The 19276-nt window shown below is 45.1% G+C and overlaps 1 protein-coding gene across 1 annotated transcript; it reads right to left on the bottom strand.

The window, feature by feature from the left end:
* Positions 1-3791: 3791 nt before the first annotated feature.
* LOC124663816 (probable receptor-like protein kinase At2g42960) lies at positions 3792-8550 on the bottom strand. The gene is made up of 8 exons (XM_047201473.1): positions 8542-8550; positions 7004-7674; positions 6793-6897; positions 5278-5400; positions 4897-5067; positions 4687-4816; positions 4292-4501; positions 3792-4206 (listed from the first exon to the last, which is right to left on the bottom strand). The coding sequence occupies exons 2-8, from the start codon at positions 7663-7665 to the stop codon at positions 4159-4161; spliced, it is 1449 nt and encodes a 482-aa protein (XP_047057429.1). The 5' UTR covers positions 7666-7674; positions 8542-8550; the 3' UTR covers positions 3792-4158.
* Between the last annotated feature and the right edge of the window lie 10726 nt (positions 8551-19276).

Here is a 19276-nt window from a genome sequence, read left to right as displayed (position 1 = left end):
ACATATTGACATATTTTTGGATGAAACTTCACATATGCACAAGACACAACATAATGTATGTCTATAATTTTAGTTTGCATTTTTTAAAAAAATAGAAGGATCACAACAAAAATGGGGTGCGAGTACAACTAGTTTTTTTTTTTGAGATGGAAACCAGACTTTCATTAACATGTGGAAACAGCACGATCGATGTCCACTAAAACTCGTACAAACTCAGGTACATCATCTGGCCATACAGCTGGGGATTGATGTCCAAGTTTTGCACCATACGTCGCCAGAGCGTCCGCAGCTTTATTATAAGCCCTTGGGCAGTACTTAATAGAAAAGCTAGAGAAATTTAAACGAGCTAAAAACTTAATCTCTCTGAAGAGATGACCACTAACTGACAGATTATGAACATTTGTCTTGATGGCTTCAACAAGTTTTTGAGAGTCCGTCTCCACTTGGATCGTACCAATACTCCAGGATTGCGCCCATTGTAATCCGGCCAGGCATGCAGCAGCCTCTGCGTGCAGAATCGTATACATAATGAAGAGACCCAGCACCTGCACCCATCGCAAAACCATCCGAATTTCGGACAACGAAACCCCATCCTCCTGTATGATTTTCGTGACAGAAGCTGCCATCATTATTCAGCTTAAGCTCATCCCCTAATGGAGTAGTCCAAACCTGACGATGCTTTGGTTGTTTCATTTGCTCTTTTGTACAGAACTGATCAAAATCATGGGCAGTATTTCTAATCAGATGAATGAGACTGATTTCAGTATTAGGCTTCTCCCCTGCAACCACCTTGTTTCTATCCTTCCAACGCCACCAAAGCAAGGCCAAAACCAACAACTTCTGACTTCGTGTGAGTTGCAAAACATGGCTGATCATCTCTTGTGGTCCGTTACATTGAATCGGATCATTTCTAATTTCCTCCATCCCAAAGCTTCGCCAGATTTCTTTCACTGCTTTGCACCGTAAAAATAGTTATGGAACAACCAAAGCCTCATCAACTAGTTATGGAACCCTTATGCGCGCTCGAAAACTCTTATTTGTAACTAGTTGTGCCAGCACCTCTGGTGGTACAGTTGGTCAGTAGTTATAAGTTGAACAAAACAGTTCATAGGCAATGTTTTATGGGCCCAGGAGATATCTGCTTCCGACATTTGGCCCAATATCTAGATAGCGATACACATGCCGAAATCTAAGCAGCTCACTACCACTCACTCAGTCCCATACTCCCATTCCTCACTCACCAGATCCCAAACCAAAAACCCTCTGCCGCCTTCCCCCTTCCCCTCCACCGGCGGCCATGGACATGGACCCGCAAGTGATTATCGGCACCAACACCAGAAGGAGCGATATGATGGCCAAGATGGAGCGTGAAGGCAAAGATCCCAAGATGCTGGACCAAGACTCTAACCTGGTGCTCTACTTCGTGTACGACTACCTCCCGGACCGCCCGTCTCACCCACCGTCACCCGTGCACTCTCCACTACGTCGTGGGTCTCCGACGGCGTCGACCGCATCAGCCGCCTCCCTGATGCGGTGCTCTCTAACATCGTCTCCCGCCTCCCAGGGACGCCGCGCGCACCGCCGCCCTCGCCTCGCGCTGGCGCCCCGTCTGGCGCTCGGCGCCCCTCACTCTTGTCGACAGTCATCTTCTTCCGGATTGCGGCGCGAATGGGCTGTACATCATCGGTGCCCCTTCTCCCCGCGCCGTCACCGCCGCGGTGTCCCGCGTACTCTCGGCGCACCCTCGGCCCTTCCGCTGCGTTCACCTCACCCGCACCACCATGGACGAGCACCGAGGCGAAATGGCGCGCTGGCTCGACATCCTCCTCGCCAAGGGAGTTGAAGAACTCATCTTTGTCAACCGTCCGTGGCCGGTAGACCTGCGCCTACCCGCCACGATTTTCAGCTGCGCCTCTCTCACCCGCCTCTATCTCAGCGTCTGGAAGCTCCCTGACACTGCCGCCCTACCACGCGGCGTCACCTTCCCCAACCTCCGGGAGCACGGCCTCTGCTTCAATGTCATGCAGGACAGTGACCTCGCCTTCATGCTTCAAAGAAGCCCCGTCTTGGAGATCCTCGTCATCATGGGAAGCCAGACCGGAGTGCGCCTCCACCTCATCAGCCACAGCCTGCGGTGCGTCCAGCTTGGTTTTACCTCGTCTGGAGAGACTCTTTCAATGGGAAACTTTTGGCATGCCTCTTATGGGTGACAATGGCCCTTCCCACACAATCAACAACCGCCGTTCCTCGAGGATCAAGATTGGCCATGCACCTAACCTGCGTGTGCTGGGATACATTCAGCCAGGAGAACATGAGATGGAGATTAGCAACACCGTCATCGTGGTGTGCAGCTCACTAACTAAATCCTAATTTGCATATGTACCTGTGTCTATTAATAATGTATGCCAATGTATTGATCCCAATAAGTTTCTCACTGGTTATTGCAGGCTGGGAGCAAAGAGAACGTTGTCCCGAGTGTCCGCATTTTGGCCCTAGAAGTGCGATTCGGAGTCCGCAATGCTGTCAAGAAAATGCCTGGCTTTCTCAGATGTTTTCCCAAACTGCACACGCTCCATGTCCAGGTAAAGTTGTTTAAACTAACTGTAAATGTTGCTGCATTGGCAATTTTGCATTACCACCATTTAGCCAGCATGGTCAGAAGATGTGCATCACATTAATTACATAACTGCTTGCTTGCTGATGCATGATTTGTCCTCGTAGCTACTCTACTATTTCATTTGCAGTCCCAGAAAGCTAAAGAGCCCAGTGGCAAGGTCAGTCTCAAGTTCTGGCAGGAGGGCGGTCCAGTTAAATGTATTGTGCAGACCATGAAGAAGGTGTTTTTCTATGAGTTCCAAGGATCGAAAAGTGAGGTTGCTTTCCTCAAGTTCATCGCGGAGCGAGCTCGGGTGCTGGAGAAGATGGTGGTTGTGGTGGCCAGTGAATGTTTCTCTTTGGGTGATGATGTGAATGTCAAGCTGGAGCCTCTGAAGAATGCAAAATGGAACAGTAAAGCTTGCAAACTTGAGATCTTTAAGAGCCCACTCACTGATGTGGGATCTCCACTTTTCAGCCACCGACTAGCATCTGACTTTACATCTGCTGACCCTTTTGACTTGGGCTACTATCAGGAATCTAGTAGCTGCCAAGTGTTTAAGTTACTCGGAGAATACTACTGGTACCTAGACTTTCTATCATCAGACTTGGCAGCAGCTAAATACCTGCATTTTATGTGATTTCTCTAGCAACTTGTGGCCTGCTTATATCAGATTATTTTGGCCTGCTTATATCAGATTATTTGTGCCAAGTGTTATGTGGCTGGATGCTGGGTGGTAGTAAGAGAATGTAGACAAAATCTTAGCTAAGAGGATGTTTCATATCATTGGTCTCTAACCAGTGCAAAATTCCTCAAGGATGTGCCTTTTCCCTTTGAAAGCCTGTTCTATCTTCACCTTCTTGAACGTTTTGCTACCTTTCAAATCTAGTGCCAGCAGGGCTATCTAGTGGCTCGTATGGTCTTTCTGATTGAAGTATTCAACGCAATTTCATTATGTTGTGCACTTAATGCAGTTAGCATGATTGATTTGCCATCCAAGTATGGCAGCGCCTCTGAAATTATTTTGGTGTTCCTCCATTTCATACAGGGTCACTTGCACTTCTTTTTTTTCACGAAAACGCAAAAGCTTTGCGTTTTGATGCATTGATAGATAACAAGGTTATATATACATGCCCCCTATCTTCGAAAACAAAGTGCAACCAACAAGATTCAGAATTATGAGGCACTTTGTCAAAAAAAGGAAGATAGTGCTAGATTACTTTAGACTGTACAGTGGATTTGATCATCTGGGTTCTAAACATCGATCACCGTAAATGTATGGGAAAACAAATCCTCGCCATCGCCACCCAGTAAAAATGAGCATACTCGCTGTCCATTTTAAAATTCATATGATGTGCTCTGAACTCTAAAGTGCAACTATGCCCTTCAATTCAGGCTGTCGAGGTTTACTCTTGTGGAAAATGTGGATTCCCATCTTACCAAGTAGTCTCTTCCATCCAGTACCAGCAAAAGCTTTATTTGATCTTTTTCCAAGTGAAGAGCTTTATTTATGTTGTATGTCCCAAGATGAATATTTCCCTTGATTTGGGGACTGACCAAGGTCAGGTGTTGCCACCATCTATTTGTGCCAGCCGGCTCTTCCTCCGATCCTTCAGTGAGATCACAGGCTTCAGAGTTCAGACTATTGCAGTTTGACACCAACACGTATTGAAAAAAAATGTGAATTGTACAAACCTCCCGTGTTGGCACATCCTCTGCTTCTAGCATATGGACGGCCTGACCCATCGTAGGCCTTCTGTCAGCAACAGGGTCTACACACTTGAGTGCGAGTAGGAGGGCACGCTTCAGAGCCTGTTTAGTTGGCTTAGTCTCCATTTCAGGATCAACCACCTCCTCTGCTCTCCTGCTTCCAACCATCAGTTTAAGCCACTCCACCATATGAACCTGCAGGGTATCAATGTCAGCATATCTTAATGGAAGAGAGTAAGGGAAAGACTAAATTTTACTAGCATAAATTGAATGTCTTTGACAAAACGAGTCACACAGGATCAAGGTACTTTCCCTGTTTAAAAGAAAATATGAATGATTACTAGGCATGAAGGTAGATACAGGGTTCTGTGAATGCTCACCTCATTAGCAGGCCGACCATAGTTAACTGGATCCCTTCCAGTCACCGCTTCCAAGAGAAGTACCCCAAAACTGTAGACATCACTCTTCTCATTTAGCAGCCCCGTATTTACATATTCAGGTGCTACGTAGCTGAAAACAACGAGAATCGGTGTTTATGCAGTTGCAGCAACTCAGCAGGGAAAAGGTACTACATGACAATCAGAGCTTACCCAAAAGTTCCCATGACTCGAGTAGTAATATGGCTCTTGCCTGCACCCAAGAGCTTAGATAATCCGAAATCAGAAAGTTTGCCATTGAATTCTTCATCAATAAGGATATTACTAGATTTGATATCACGGTGAATCACTTTTGGCTCTATCCCTTCGTGCAAATAAGCCAATCTGCTCAGCAGAAATATTAGTTTAGTGTATATTCCTACATACTAGTATATTAAAAATAATATACTCCCTCCATCCCATGAAACATGTCGGATGTTTGTCTAAATTTGAATGTATCTAGATACGTCCGAATTTAGGCAAACTTCCGACATGTTTCATGGGACGGTGGAAGTAGTCAACATAAGTCAATTTCATGAATAGGATATTTCTTACGCTCTAGCAATTCCAAGGGTAACTTTTATGCGGGCTTCCCAAGTAAGAACACCTTGTTGACGCATCGCACCATGCAACCATTGATCTAAGTTCCCATTGCTGATGTACTCATAGACAAGCATCCTGCAATATGAATGGCTTAATTGTGGTGCGCTGTAAAAACAAAAAAAAAATGTTCTGATTGAAGCAAATAGAACTTTATGTGTTTATATGAATTACACTTATTATGGGAAATATCTGTATCAGCTTAGAAAAACAGACGAAGTGCCTATGGAGATAGGAAGCTATTTCCGATATACCAACATACAGTCCATGCAAATTTACAGATGAGCCTGGCTAGCCAACTAATGTGAACAAATATTGTGCAGCTAAGATTTACTAAGGATGAACTAGTCTCTTATCACCTAGACTCAACTTTAGAGATTAGGTTTAGAAGAAGTGATTCAGAAAGCCAAAAATCTTAAGTCGGGTTTTGCTTCGATGTCTCCCCCTTTGCAAACTTTGGTCCCATGTGGATAGCAAGTCACTCATTTGTACAGCCAATTAATGATCATAATATTATACTAAAGTTTCTTGAAACAGCTTGAGATATCTACTGCAAATACATTGGTTGGACGTTCACCATACATCTTTTATTAGTTATTAATGCGTAATAATGCTAAATGATGCCTTCAGTTCTCTTATTCAACATTGTGCTGGAGAGAAAAAAAAGTTCCCATATTCAACATATAGCAACTGCACAACACAACAACCATCAAGCACAGTAACACAACAAAAGCGGAGATGGTACAATGCATTGTATCTACACATATGATCATCAAGGTACTTGTACTAGTAAAAATCCCAAACATAAGTAGTACAAGCACCTTCAATCATCACAGTGTGCATACCATGCATTGTACCAGGACATTTAGCGTAAGTTAGCTACTGAAAAGACTTGTAGGCTTCAAAATAGACACAATTGTTAGTCTATTGTTTCTCAAGAGACCTCCTGATATAAAGTTCAATGACGTGTTGGGTATTACATAACCGTAAATACCAAATAAGAACCTTTGCTATTTTAATCATTTAAACCCTACCACATTTGTGGAACTACTGTCATTATCATCTTATAAACAAATTTTCTCAGTAGATTTGGTATCACTGAGTCTAGCTGAGATGTACTAGAGATTTTAATAATTAGTGCATGTTACATAAACAGTGAAAGTTTGGCTTCCAATGCAGGAATTTTCATATCTCAACAGCTCTACGATTATCTGAGTGGTTGCAATTTGCAATTTGGGACCTGCAAATTCCACTCCAGCGATGTAATAGAAACAAAAGGATACAGATGAAAAATAAATGATGATTTAACCATCTGGACAAAATATATTAAGTGAAGCTCCATGAATGTTGGTCTTGGGAGATAGAAAAGGCTACTCCCTCCGTTCCTTTTTATAAGATATTTTAGCTTGCCAAAACGTCTTATAAATGGGAACAGAGGTTGCAGTTAATAAAATTAACACAAGGAATCACCTGTGGCTTCCCTCAACACAATAACCCAGAAGCCGGACAAGATTTTTATGCCTAACATGACCAATGGCCTCAACTTCGACCTTAAACTCTTTTTCTGCCTGGCCCCTGAAAAATCATACCCAGATTTTGGAAAAGTGAGTAGCATATCATCCATATATCATTCTGCAGTCTAGAGCTCATTTTTTTATGAACCAGCTTTAATATCACTTACATATTGTTAAAAAGCTTTTTTATGGCAACATCAGTTCCATTTACAAGTTGGCCATGGTAAACAACCCCATATCCCCCCTCTCCGATGATATGCTCATTAGAGAACCCATTTGTTGCACGCTCCAAATCTCTGAGAGTAAACCAATGACCCAAACCCAGATGAGAGAACTCTGGGAGACCAGTCCTGGGAGACATGGACATGGTGGCAGACTGAGAAAACTGCCTCTTATCATATGCTGAGCTTCCCTCATCACCAGAGTGGCTCCTATCATATTGCTTCACTGAGATGCACTCAATAAAATTATGGTCACCACTTGATTCACTCGTAATCGAGTGAGCCAACAGTTTCCCTGAATCTTTCTCAGTATATCTCCCCTTGACTGGAAAGCTGTGAGTTTCTTGGGCACAGAAATTCTCGACAAAAGCTCGGCTGCCCGCTTCATCTACTGCAATCTCTTTGGTTACATCAGGGATTTCAGGTTCAGAAATCTCACTGCGATTCCGATTCCCTTGTTTCCTCCAGTATATCAGCAGGAAGCATATGCAGCCCAGGACAAACAGTATTGCAGCCCAAATGCTTATGCCAAGCACAACCCATAGTCTTAAACCAAAAGGTGGAGTCCTCGACAACAGTTCCGTGCGTAAGTTTTCACTAGTTGTCATCTTTATTTCCTGCAACCGAGACACACTTAACCATTAGATCATCAGAATTACTAGAATTGGGCTGAAGTAGCTGGACTAGGTATGAAGAAATCAAAAGGATAAAGAAAGCAGTGGTAAGAGCACATAAAGCACTGATCAAGGTCACCCCAAAAAAATAGGAGAGAAGTGGTAATTACATTTGCAATAAATCCTTAAACACATAAAAGGTTATTCTTATAAAGCACACAATAACAAACTTGGCGTTACTGGACATTTAAGAAAGTGTCGATGGCACTCTCACTAATAATAATTAGTACTATAATACTGAAGCAATACCCAAGTCCTATCTTTTTATAGCTAATGGGATCATAAGAGGATTAAACATTCAGGTTCAGGCTCGATGACCTGACTGAGAACTGAACAGTCATTTGCAGCTCATAGGCCGGAGCAGCATCACGGGAAAACCGATTAAAGATTATAACTTATAAGACAGTACAAAATTTTATCAACAGAATTCAAGAATTCGAAGTAATAACAGCCAGCAGGCAGGACTACAGATTACTGACAAGAGCAGAGACTGGAAGCAGAGCCCTGCTTCCAGTTTATACAAGAAGGCAAAGAGCAGCAGTTTGGACTCAAATATGAGCTGCATTCATCCAAGAGAACCAGGAAATCCTAGTACCTCGAGCAAATACCATGAGCGAATCAACACTGATTACATGTGCGCGAACAGCTCCCGTGACTTCCACTGGGGTACCTCATCAGGCGCATGAACATGGCGCATCTGATCGTCTGATCGATCTGAGCCTTAGTAGGCAAACACTCAAACAACTAGCCTGCACTCTCACGAGTATCACCAGTAGATAAACCGCGCGGCCTTATCTCAATCGCGCTCACCTGGCTACCATCAAGCGGGCCAGGAATGGACAGGAGAGGCCAAACCCGAAGTCGGCAACCCGTCCGCCAGCTCGCCGCCGTCGCCGCCTTCCACCATTCGCCCCCGCGCCCACCAGTGCTCGAGAATTCGGCAGATCGATGTGGCCGAGGCCAGCCAAGAAATTGAGTGTTGAGGCGAGGAATTTCTCTTGGTTGGTGAAGTGCTCTCGTCCGGGGCCCTGCACACTTGTGACTTGTTGCTTCTTTTCGGGGTATCTGTACCTGGAGTGGCACTGGCTTACTCTACTAGCTCGTTGGATTTTTTTTATTTTTTTTGCGAGCCAGTTTGTTGGGTTTTGGTGAGCTGTATCCAGCAGATTAACTGGATCTACGAATAAAAAAAGATAAACGAAAATATAATAGAAAGGAACAAAAAAATGAACTTCTGAAGCACAACCGTCCTTCTGGACATGTAAATTGGGTGGGTGGTTGTTGTCCATTCCCAAGGCCGAGAGACGGCGCTCCACAACCCATCTAGGGCTTCCTCCCCTTTGATGTTTATGCAGCTGGTCCATCCGGTCTCTAATGGTTCGAAGCAATGGATCCCACCTAAGTTTTACTTATAATGCATTTTGGTTGTTTTAATCTCAATTTTGAGACCAAAATTTACACTAGAAAAATTAAAATACACTACAAGTATGACTTAGGTTGAATCCCACTCCCTAGTTTTGAGGCTATGGAGATGCGGTTGACACGACCCTTTACCGGCGGGGTGATTTCCATTCCTTTGTAGTTAGCTTTTGTGTCTTTTTTATGGTGAGACGTCGTCTGCATCTTAAAGTCTGAATAAGATCATCTCTGCTCTATTTCTGTTTCGGTGGTACGCCTAGCACCAACGGAGGGCATATGGAGTTGTCTTCCTAGCAGACCTTCTAAGATGGTGTTCGTGTTCATTTGTACGGTTGCATGAATGGCTCTTCCGATCTACTAGTCTAATCATTAGCGATATGCTCTAATGTGCTGGTCCTTTGGGGCTTTACTACGACGATTTATTGCTTGTCTATTGCAACAAGCTCTAATACGACAAGCTTTGCCCGGCTCTGGTGAGGAAGTGGTGTGGACCACGGCACGCCTTCACTCTTCTCTAGTGCTTGTCTCGACGGCTCAACATCAAATCGAGCGGCGATGGATGGCTCACACCTGGAGTGCCGTGACCACAACTTCCTCACCGCGAATTCTGGCTGAGGATGGTGGTGCTAACCTCCGGGGCCGACAACGCACGACGATGGCAACAAAGGAAAAGTCCCTCGAATTGGCGACTCCGCGAAAAGATTCGATCGTACCGAAGTTGATGGCTGAAAACGTTGTCAAAAAGGAGATGTGAAAAAAGGCTAGCAAAGAGGGGGCACCCCAACGCCGACGGCCTCCTCCTGTGGTGGCGGGGTGAAAGGCGCGGCAGATAGACAGGTTTTTTTTCTGTGGTGGCGGGGCAGGCCTGTGGAGACGTGAGAGAGGCAACCAGGGAGGCTAGGGTCACACCTATTTTTTTCGTATTGCTACAATGGCCATTACTTTTAGAGCTTGCTATTGATGATTACCAATAGATAGACAACCCTTTTCCAAAGAAAAAATGAGGTGGTCCTGATTAGACTAGCCCCAATAGGAGTATCATACATGCCATGTTGGCAAAAATCTGATGTGTCACATCAATTAATGAGGTGTGAGATGAGAGTAGTATCATAATATGATACCATATCATGACACATAAACCTAGAATACTTCATAACAAATACATCATGTACACACATTTGCATTGAGATTCTACAAAACATTAAATATGACATAAGTATGATACCATATTATGATACTATGCATTGTGGAGATAGTATCATAAACTAGTATCATGTACATGATACTAGTGTATGATACTTCTCATTGTGACTAGTCTTATGACCATTGTTTTTTTTTTTTGAGAACACAGTACAACGCAGACGCTCACAAACACGCACGTACAAACACCCCTATGAACGCACGCACGCACACCATACCCCTATGAGCACCTCCGAGGGACTGAGCCGGCATATCTTGAGGTTGACGAAGTCACCACTGGCGCCTCGCTGTTGACGGGCACGTCACCTACCACTGAAAGCATAGCGCCGGTTAAATCCTGGAATAAATCCAGGTAAATGCAAACACTAATGCCAAGTCTAGGATTTGAACCTGGATGGGCTGGTTCCACCACAAGGGACCTAACCACCAGAGCCAAGCTCTGTTTGCCTTATGACCATTGTTAGATCAACAGTTCCAAGAATATCTTCGTAGGTTGGGCTCCCTTCTTTGTCTAGGCGTGATACTAGTGTATGATACTTCTCATTGTGACTAGTCTTATGACCATTGTTAGATCAACAGTTCCAAGAATATCTTAGTAGGTTGGGCTCCCTTCCTTGTCTAGGCAATATCCCCCACCTTTGCTTTCCGACTCCATTATTACACGATATAGGTGAAGAAAGCAAGTAAAGCAAGCGCCACCCGTGTAAAGATCGTGGCGGGCTAGCGGCTTTGGGGTTCATCGATCTGTACTGTACGGTGCATTGTCTTCCTTGAGGTCGAAGAAACCGAAAGATCTTTGTACGACGTACCAACGCATCGCTCTCGAGCGGAGGCACTAGTCACGTTGGCTCGTCGGAAGGGAGCTAGAGCTACCTGATCGTCTGTTGCGACCAGAACCAACCTACTCCCAAGGCTTGATGTACAGAAACAGAAAGTCGTGTGTCTACTGCTACTAGCACTTGAGATGTCTCACGTTGCATTTTTTTTTATAACAGTAAAGATGGCCACATCACCGAAAACTCCATAGTCCGCCCGAGCTTGCCTGCTCCCGATAAATGTGTGGTGCACCTTCATTGCGTCACTGGTGGAAAAAGGGGTTTTGGTCGCGGTTGGCAACTGCCATTAGTCGCGGTGGCCCAACCGCGACCAAAGTAGCGCGACTAAAGGCCCCCCCTTTAGTCGCGGTTCCTTACGAACCGCGACTAAAGGCCCATCCACGTGGGCCGCAGGGCGAGCGCCAGGGTGGAGGACCTTTAGTCGCGGTTCTTCCGGCCAACCGCGACTAAAGGCCTCCGCAGGGTTTAGGGTTTAGCCCCCCTCCCCCTAAATCTGGTTTCTTTTTAATTTGTATTATTTTATTTCTTTTGGGTTTTAATTTTGAAGGAGTTTCACATATTCTACGGTACTGTATACATACATGCATATGAATGTACAATTTCAAACAAATTTGAAATTAGAACCAAAAAGAATTCAAGAGGAATATACAATATATATTCAATATCGGATGACCATATACAATATATATTCAATATCGGATGACCATATACAATTTTGAACAAGTTAGTTACAAATTCCGGTGCACATAAAGATCTACGTCATCGTAATAGTGTTCTCCTCTAGGATCGATGACTTCCCTCGCCAACCATCCAGCTAGTTCCTCTTGAAGTGGTCGGAAGCGAGCTTCGGACTAAGCGTCTTCCGGAGGTTATTCCTCGGGATGTTGTTCTCACACGTCCGGTCCCGCTCATTGCGGTATCTCCGGATCCTCTCACAAACATAGTATCCACATAGATTGGTCCCCGGTGGCTGAGTATCCCCGATCGTCGGCACTGCCATTTTAAAATGTAGCTCTTTTTTGAATTCACCGACCTTGGTATCTACGAACCGTCTCCAAACCCTACGAGGCAAAGAAAATTAAATAAACAAGAGAGTTATTAATTAGTTACTTGATATTAGGAAATGATGAACGAAATAGGCCGATCGATATAGAGCGCAAATGAATGAAAATAATTACTTTTGCATCATTTTTCTCATGTCGCCCCAAAGCGCCGGATCCATATTCAGAGAGTCGTGGACGAGAACCGAGGAGGTCTGAACTTTAATTACCATAAGAATCCAAGTGGAACCTGCGGACACGATACATGCACAATCATGCATAACTCATCGATTAGCCACATACCATGCATGGAGTAAACAAAAGAGAATGTGCTCAAGACAGAAACACTCACCCAAAATGGTAAGGAAATAGAATATCACTTTTCTCTTGCTGTTTTCTAATAAACCGCCACGAGTCTTCCTCCACGTCGGCGGGGTGGTGTTCTAACACATATGAATTAACGATGTGTGGGTCAATGAACCCAACATCATGGATGTTCCTTATTCGCATTTCCCGCTTCTTCATTCCGCATAATATATAGCGTACACAACAAGATAGTTAGGACAATATATATATATATATATATATATAATATATATATAGTGCAGGCAATGAACGAGATGGGGTAGAAATTAATAAATCACTTACGAACGTAGCAACCGATGATAGATTTGTCGAGGTCGCGCAGATTGAACAGCTCGGAACAATTCACTCAGAGGAATTTGTACCCAGTAACGTTTGAAGTGATGCACATATTTAACTTCCGCATAGATATAGTCTTTGGCGTTTTCATGTTTTATGTAACCCTTGTACCAATTTAGCAGACCTTTCATTTGTCGAGGTAGATCCTCTTCCTGCGCAGGCTCGATGAGAGGGCCATTCTTCACATATGTAAATACTACGTCCTTCATTGGCGCCTCATCAAGGCCTAACAGTGCACGAAGAGTGATACCTAACTCGGCCGCTTGTTCTCTGGCACTCGTTACAGTCAATCCATGTGCTGCCGCAGCTGCTATGATATCGGGGGCATCCGGACCGGCGGCTTGCACTATGAGCGGGGCGATCGATTGTTTACTTTGTTCCCCGAGCTGGGCAACTTCTTTCCCCTTTCTAATTTTTTCTCGGCCTCCAAGGCTTTCTTCTCCGCCAACTCTTTGTTCCTCTTGAACTCGAGTGCTTGCCTACGAAGTTCACGTAAATAGTCGTCGAGCAGATTCTTCGCGGCTTGGGACGGTGTGTTCAAAAATGACTTAGCCCACTTCTTTTGCTCATCGGAAAATACCGGCTTGGGCTCGCCCTCTCTTTTCTTCTTGCACTCCTCCTTCCATTTCTCATGCTCGAGCAGCCACGGCCGCTGCATTTTCCTCGACACTAAGTTCCCAAGGCCTCGGGATGAGAGGCTTCGGTGATGGCTCCGGTATCTTTGTTTTCTTAGGTACATAAGGGTCCGGGTTAATAACCCAGGACTGCTTCGCTTCTTCGCCGGAGGTGGATTGGGGGCGGTACCGGTGTCCGATCACCCGCCGACAAGGGATTAACTTATCAATGCCTATGGATTGTAGGCTAGGGTTTAGTTAGAAGTAGAGGGCAAGTAGATCTCGAAGGTTTCAGCCGAAAAGTGCTCGACGAATATGAAAACTAGGGTTTGCGGACAATGATTCGATGATCTTCTCGTCCCTCGACCCCCCTTTATATAGGTGGAGCCGAGGGATTCGTGCTATACAAGGATTACGGAGTCCGGGATGGTTTCTAACTCATCCCGCCGGATTACAAATAACACTTCCTATTACAACTCTATCTTTTCCTTAAATACATCTTGGGCTCTTCGAGTCTTCTTATTCTTCGGGTAGTGGGCCTTCAATAAACCCCGGGTACTATATTAGGCAGGCCCATTTGGGATGCCTATGTCAGTAGCCCCCGAGATTTTGCTTGAATCATAGAGTCAGGGAAAATCTCTACTGTTTATTTTTACTCGAAAGCTCTAACTTTCATACTTTTTCTCATAAAATTCTATATTGTACGGGGATATTGGTAGTTGGGGCTAGTTCATCGACGGATCAGGTACTAGTTAAGCTGCTCTAGTGGCAATCCGCAACAACCTACTTCAAAACCACGTCCCTGGACATGATCTCGGGATGCTGGTGTAAACTTCGACGGGTGCCGCTTAAGGTCTTACCATTCCGTCGAGTCCCGGTCGAATTTATCGAGTACCTAACGCGTCCGTTAGGATTTTTCTTCGCATCCGTTGATACGGATAAAAGTAGCAGAGCGCGGTCTTTGGCGATGCCACGCCCAGCGAGAATAGTTACGGGGTCTTACCTTCGCAAATTTGCGGCATTCGAGAAATTGATCGCAACTTTGGCGTTACGAGAATATATTGTCGAGTGCTTTTCCGGCTGTTGGAATGGCACATTTTATCGAGTCAAATATGACTTATATTGCTCTCCCGATGGGAGTATATGTAGAGTTAATTATAACTCGAAATATACTCTCTTGCTGTTTTATTTTTCCTTTGTTAACTTCATCGGGCACGCGAACGGCGTTCCCGATGGGAGTAGCCCCGAGGCTACAGCCAAGAACTTGTGCTTGGTTGTAGGCTCAACATTTTAGTCCACCTTGTCGCTATATTGCCATTATCTCCTGATATTCTTTCCTCCTTCTTCTTCTCTCTTTCTTTTATCTCTCTTTTTTTTTTTTATATTTGTCGGATGCGCGAACAGCGCTCCTGATGGGAGTAGCCCCCGAGGCTACGGCCAGAACTTGTGCTTGGCGTAGGCTCAACATTTTCTATACTTGCCATGGTCGAAATTTTACTTTTTCGAAGTAGCCCCGAGCATTTGGGCAAAAACTTGTTTCGACCAAAGGCTCCCGAAGTATGCAAATAAGTCATCCTGTCGCCATTCTCCTTTTATTTTTCTTGTCGACATATTTTTCCTTGACAAATTTTCTTCAACTCCATCAATGGCCGAGATTTTTCTGTTTTGTGGGTCCATCGTTCCCACCACGTTGACACGTCGTGCAAGTGGGGGACACACGTCCTCCGCTTTTACGGCACACGTACGGTAACGCCTATCTCAGTAAAAATACTTTTTTGCCCTTGAATCTAGAAGATCCATTCTCACCACACGATCTCCTCATCCAACGGCACATTTCTTCACCCAATTCTTATATAAACCTGTCTTCAACCTCCGTTCATCCCCTCGCTTGCGCCGCTCACCTGTTCCTCTTCGCAAATCTTCCCCTGCGCCCAATCTTCGCCGATTTCCCGCTCTCGCATACATTGCTCAATCCGCTGCCGTGGATGCCACCGCGTGCGCGTTTGACTCGCCACAGCACTCCAGAGTCCGCGATGGCCGCTGAAGATCTTGAGTGGGAGAGATCCAAAATCTCCAATCAAGACGCCAACCTGATGAAAAGGCTTGGCCTGATGAAGAAGGAAAACGCCATCCGCTTTCCCAGTGAAGAAAGCTATCCCAAGCCTCCAATGGAGTATCGGGTTAGTTTTGTTGATCATCTTATCCGCGGCCTCTCTACCCCAATCCATGATTTCCTCCGCGGTCTTCTCTTTGTCTATGGGATTCAAGCTGCACCGGCTGACCCCCAATTCCATTCTTCACATTTCTATTTTTATCACACTTTGCGAATGCTTTCTTGGAGTTGCTCCCAATTGGGCTCTCTGGAAACGCATTTTCTGCCTTCGCCGTAATGGCGCTCACCACGCCACCTACAACATAGGTGGCGTAGTTATCTGTGTCCGAACCGATGTCGATTATTTCGACGTCAAATTTCCCGACTATGTCCAAGGATGGCGCAAGAGGTGGCTCTATATACACGAAGAAAGCGCCAACTCCGTGGAACACAACATAGTTCCCTTCGACGGAAACGCGAAGATTCAACGCCGCCACTCCTGGGACGCCGAAGCTTCCGAAGAAGAGAGAAAGGCGACGAAGCTCTTATGACTCGTGTTCATCGGCTCCAAAATACTCGAGGAAAAGAGTTGTGCGGTGTCCAAATCACAGCCTATTTTCTTAGGATTAGAGTGCAGCCTCTTCGGGCTCGCAAAAATCCCCTTTGGACGTATTCCGGTGCCAATGACGCCAATAGGCTCTCCAATGATCTTTACGTGAAGGACTTGGAGAAGCTTGTTCGAAGAATTACCTCGGCTGAGTAAGAAGGATCCTATTCCTTCCTCTTGTCGCGTGGAACCCTACAGCTCCACTAATCCTCTCCCCGAGGTATTTTGCCTTCTCGAATTTTTTATCTTGTTCTGAATTTTTCCTGCATCTCATTGTATTAATATCTCGCTATTTTTCTCTCTGTCGCTATTTTGTTGTAGAATCACCCTACTATGGCTTCCCTTCCTCCTCTTCCTGAGGATGGAGAAGTCGAAGAAATGGGTATTGTTGCCGAAGATACTCAAGGCTCTTACGTTCCTGGAAGTGAAGTCGCGGGTTCTCACAAATCTGCGGCTTCTCATGAGAGAGAGGTTGAGTACGAAGCCGATGAATCGGTCGAATCCCTTCCTCCTGCTGTTTCTCCAAAGAACAAAAGGAAAAGGACTGAAGTCGAGGATTACGGCATTTCTAAGGCTGAAGAAGTTGTTCCTTCGATCCGAAGGCAGCTTATGATCCTTATTTTGAGTCCCTCATCGGCTCGTAAGTCAATTTTATCTCTCCTCCTCTTTTTTATGTACTCGAAAGATTTAACTTTGTCTTGCTTTTTGTCTTGTCGATTTTTGTTCACTAGTGATGAGGAAGAAGTACCGATTCTCGACGTAGCTCCTCGGACCAGCACGTCACGTGCGTGCTTGTTTCGGACACGTTAGTTGAAGGAGATGAAACATCGCCTCCCCAACAAAACGTCGTCACTACTACTCCACCATCGAGCCCCCTTGTCCCTTCGCCAAAAAGGGCAAGGGTTGAAATGATCGTTGAGCCTCCTCCTCAGCAGAGCAACTATTCGTCGCAGCTCTTGGATGATGTAAGTTTATCGAGATCCATCTTTCCTCTTTTTTGCTTTTATGGAGCCTTACTTTTTGTAATGCCGAAGTTTTTCCCCTTCTTTTCTTCTTCGTTGACGACCTATGATCAAGGATCTTATCCGCATCGGGTCCCAATTTATTGGGTACCGCGAGTATGCCGACGGAGCCGAAGGTACGACTTTTCCACTTGCTGTTTTTCCTTGGTATTTTACACCACCTGCTTGTCGCTATTTCTGATCTTTCTTCTTTTTCTTTTCCGCATCTCGACAGAAAAACTTGCAGAAGCTAACGAACGTGCCGAGACACTTTCTCGGAATCTTGAGAAAAGTGAAACGGCTCGCAAGAAAGCTGAGCTTGCCGCTAGCGAAGCTAAAGCTGAAGCTGATGATGCCAAAGCAAAGGCCGCTAGTGTCGAAGAATTGCAGCAAAGGCTCAAAGATGCTGAATCTGCCTTGCACGAGCAGAAATCTGCACGAGGTTGCACGAGAACAAGGGATCATCAAGCGTTTGAATTCGCAAAGTCGACGTACGCTGAGTAATATCACTTGTCCCTTCTATTTTGTTTGTACTTCTTGTTTCTTGGTTTTTGACTAATGTTCTTTCTTATGTGGCAGCCCAAACCAACCAAGATTTTGATCTGGAGAAGCCTGTCAATGACCCTCTCCTTGACGCACTTTCTCTTCTAGAGTCCCATGGACGCGAAATTCGTGAAGGCGTGGCCAATGCCAGTGGGGCTTTGTCGGCGTTGTTCCCCTACTTCTTCCCGAAGAAAGAGGAACCTTCGACTTTCCTTGACCTTGCCAAGCTTTTCAATACATCAGAAGATCTTGGGCTGAAGATGCGCCATGAAAATATGAAGGTGGCTATTGAAAATACTGTTGCTCTGGTTGCTGACAGCCAACAGACTCTCGACTTGGATGAAGGTTGGCGACACCAATCAAATAGAGCGGTCGAGGTGGAAATCAACGATGAAGGCGGCCAAGCCCAATACAAAGAAAATCTTGGCGTATCTCGGGATTAAACCAACTTCGACTCCCAGCTCCTCGAGGCCGGAGGTCTAGTTGCAATGCCTCCTTGTTTCTTTTTCTATTTCTTTTGCTCTTGTCGCCATTTTAGCCTTGGCGACAATTATTCACTTAGTCCTCCTGGAGAACTTTCTTTTGTAATACCCATGTAAATATTCTAGCAAGTAATGAAATTTCCCTTCGTGCTTTTCATTGATCCTGGGCCTTTCTTTTCCAGTTAATATTTGATAACTACTCGACTCCTCCTTGCTCTGCTGCTGCTTCACCTGCATCTTCCTTCTCGAAGAAAATATTGGTCGACCCTGATCTTCTCAAGAGTTCATCAAGCGGACATTTGTCGGAAGATTTGCAAGAACTTCGACAACAACTTCAGTCTATGAAGAAACAAACTTTGGTTATGATGGAACAATCTCGAAAAGCCTCTGAAGGAGAGAAACTTGCTCTTCATCAAGCCGAAGAAGCTGTGGCTGCTAGGGATGCTGCTGTACTGGAAGCAAAGGGAGCCACAACCCGAGAGAATAGTATGCTTGAGCTGATGCTAGAGGCTAGCTCAGATATGCTAGGTGCGTTTTTGCCTTCTTTTGATGCCTTTTCATTATCCTGCTGTGCTTTTCTTCCAATTTCTTGCCCTGTCGCTTTTAACAGGCTCAGTTCTTGATTCTGCTGCCGAAGATCAGAGAGTGAATGAGAGGACAAATCTTCTTGTTAATCTCTCCCTTAACCATGGGTGTTTGTTCTGGGCCACTCCTGAACGAACCCAACAAATTGTTAGGTTCCAAGATCGTGCTTGCCGGGTGCGCGATTTTCTCGGCTTTTGCACGTCAACATTGACCCTTGTCTATAGGAATCTGTTTCCAAGAAACGAGGTTCCAAAAACTCTTCCCGAATTATTGGAGGTATTCGGAGATGCTCCTCGCATCCATAACTTCGTGCGGGCTCAACTCACTTGCTTGGAGCGAGATTTGCCATGATTATGATAAACATTTGTTACCCAAAGTTGGACCTGACGAAGATTGTTGCTTGGTTGTCTAGCCAAGAAGACGC

This window comes from Lolium rigidum, chromosome 6 (assembly GCF_022539505.1).
Source record: "Lolium rigidum isolate FL_2022 chromosome 6, APGP_CSIRO_Lrig_0.1, whole genome shotgun sequence".
NCBI lineage: Eukaryota > Viridiplantae > Streptophyta > Magnoliopsida > Poales > Poaceae > Lolium > Lolium rigidum.
The sequence above is the reverse complement of the archived record's forward strand: the minus strand, read 5'-3'. Positions and strand labels throughout refer to the sequence as shown.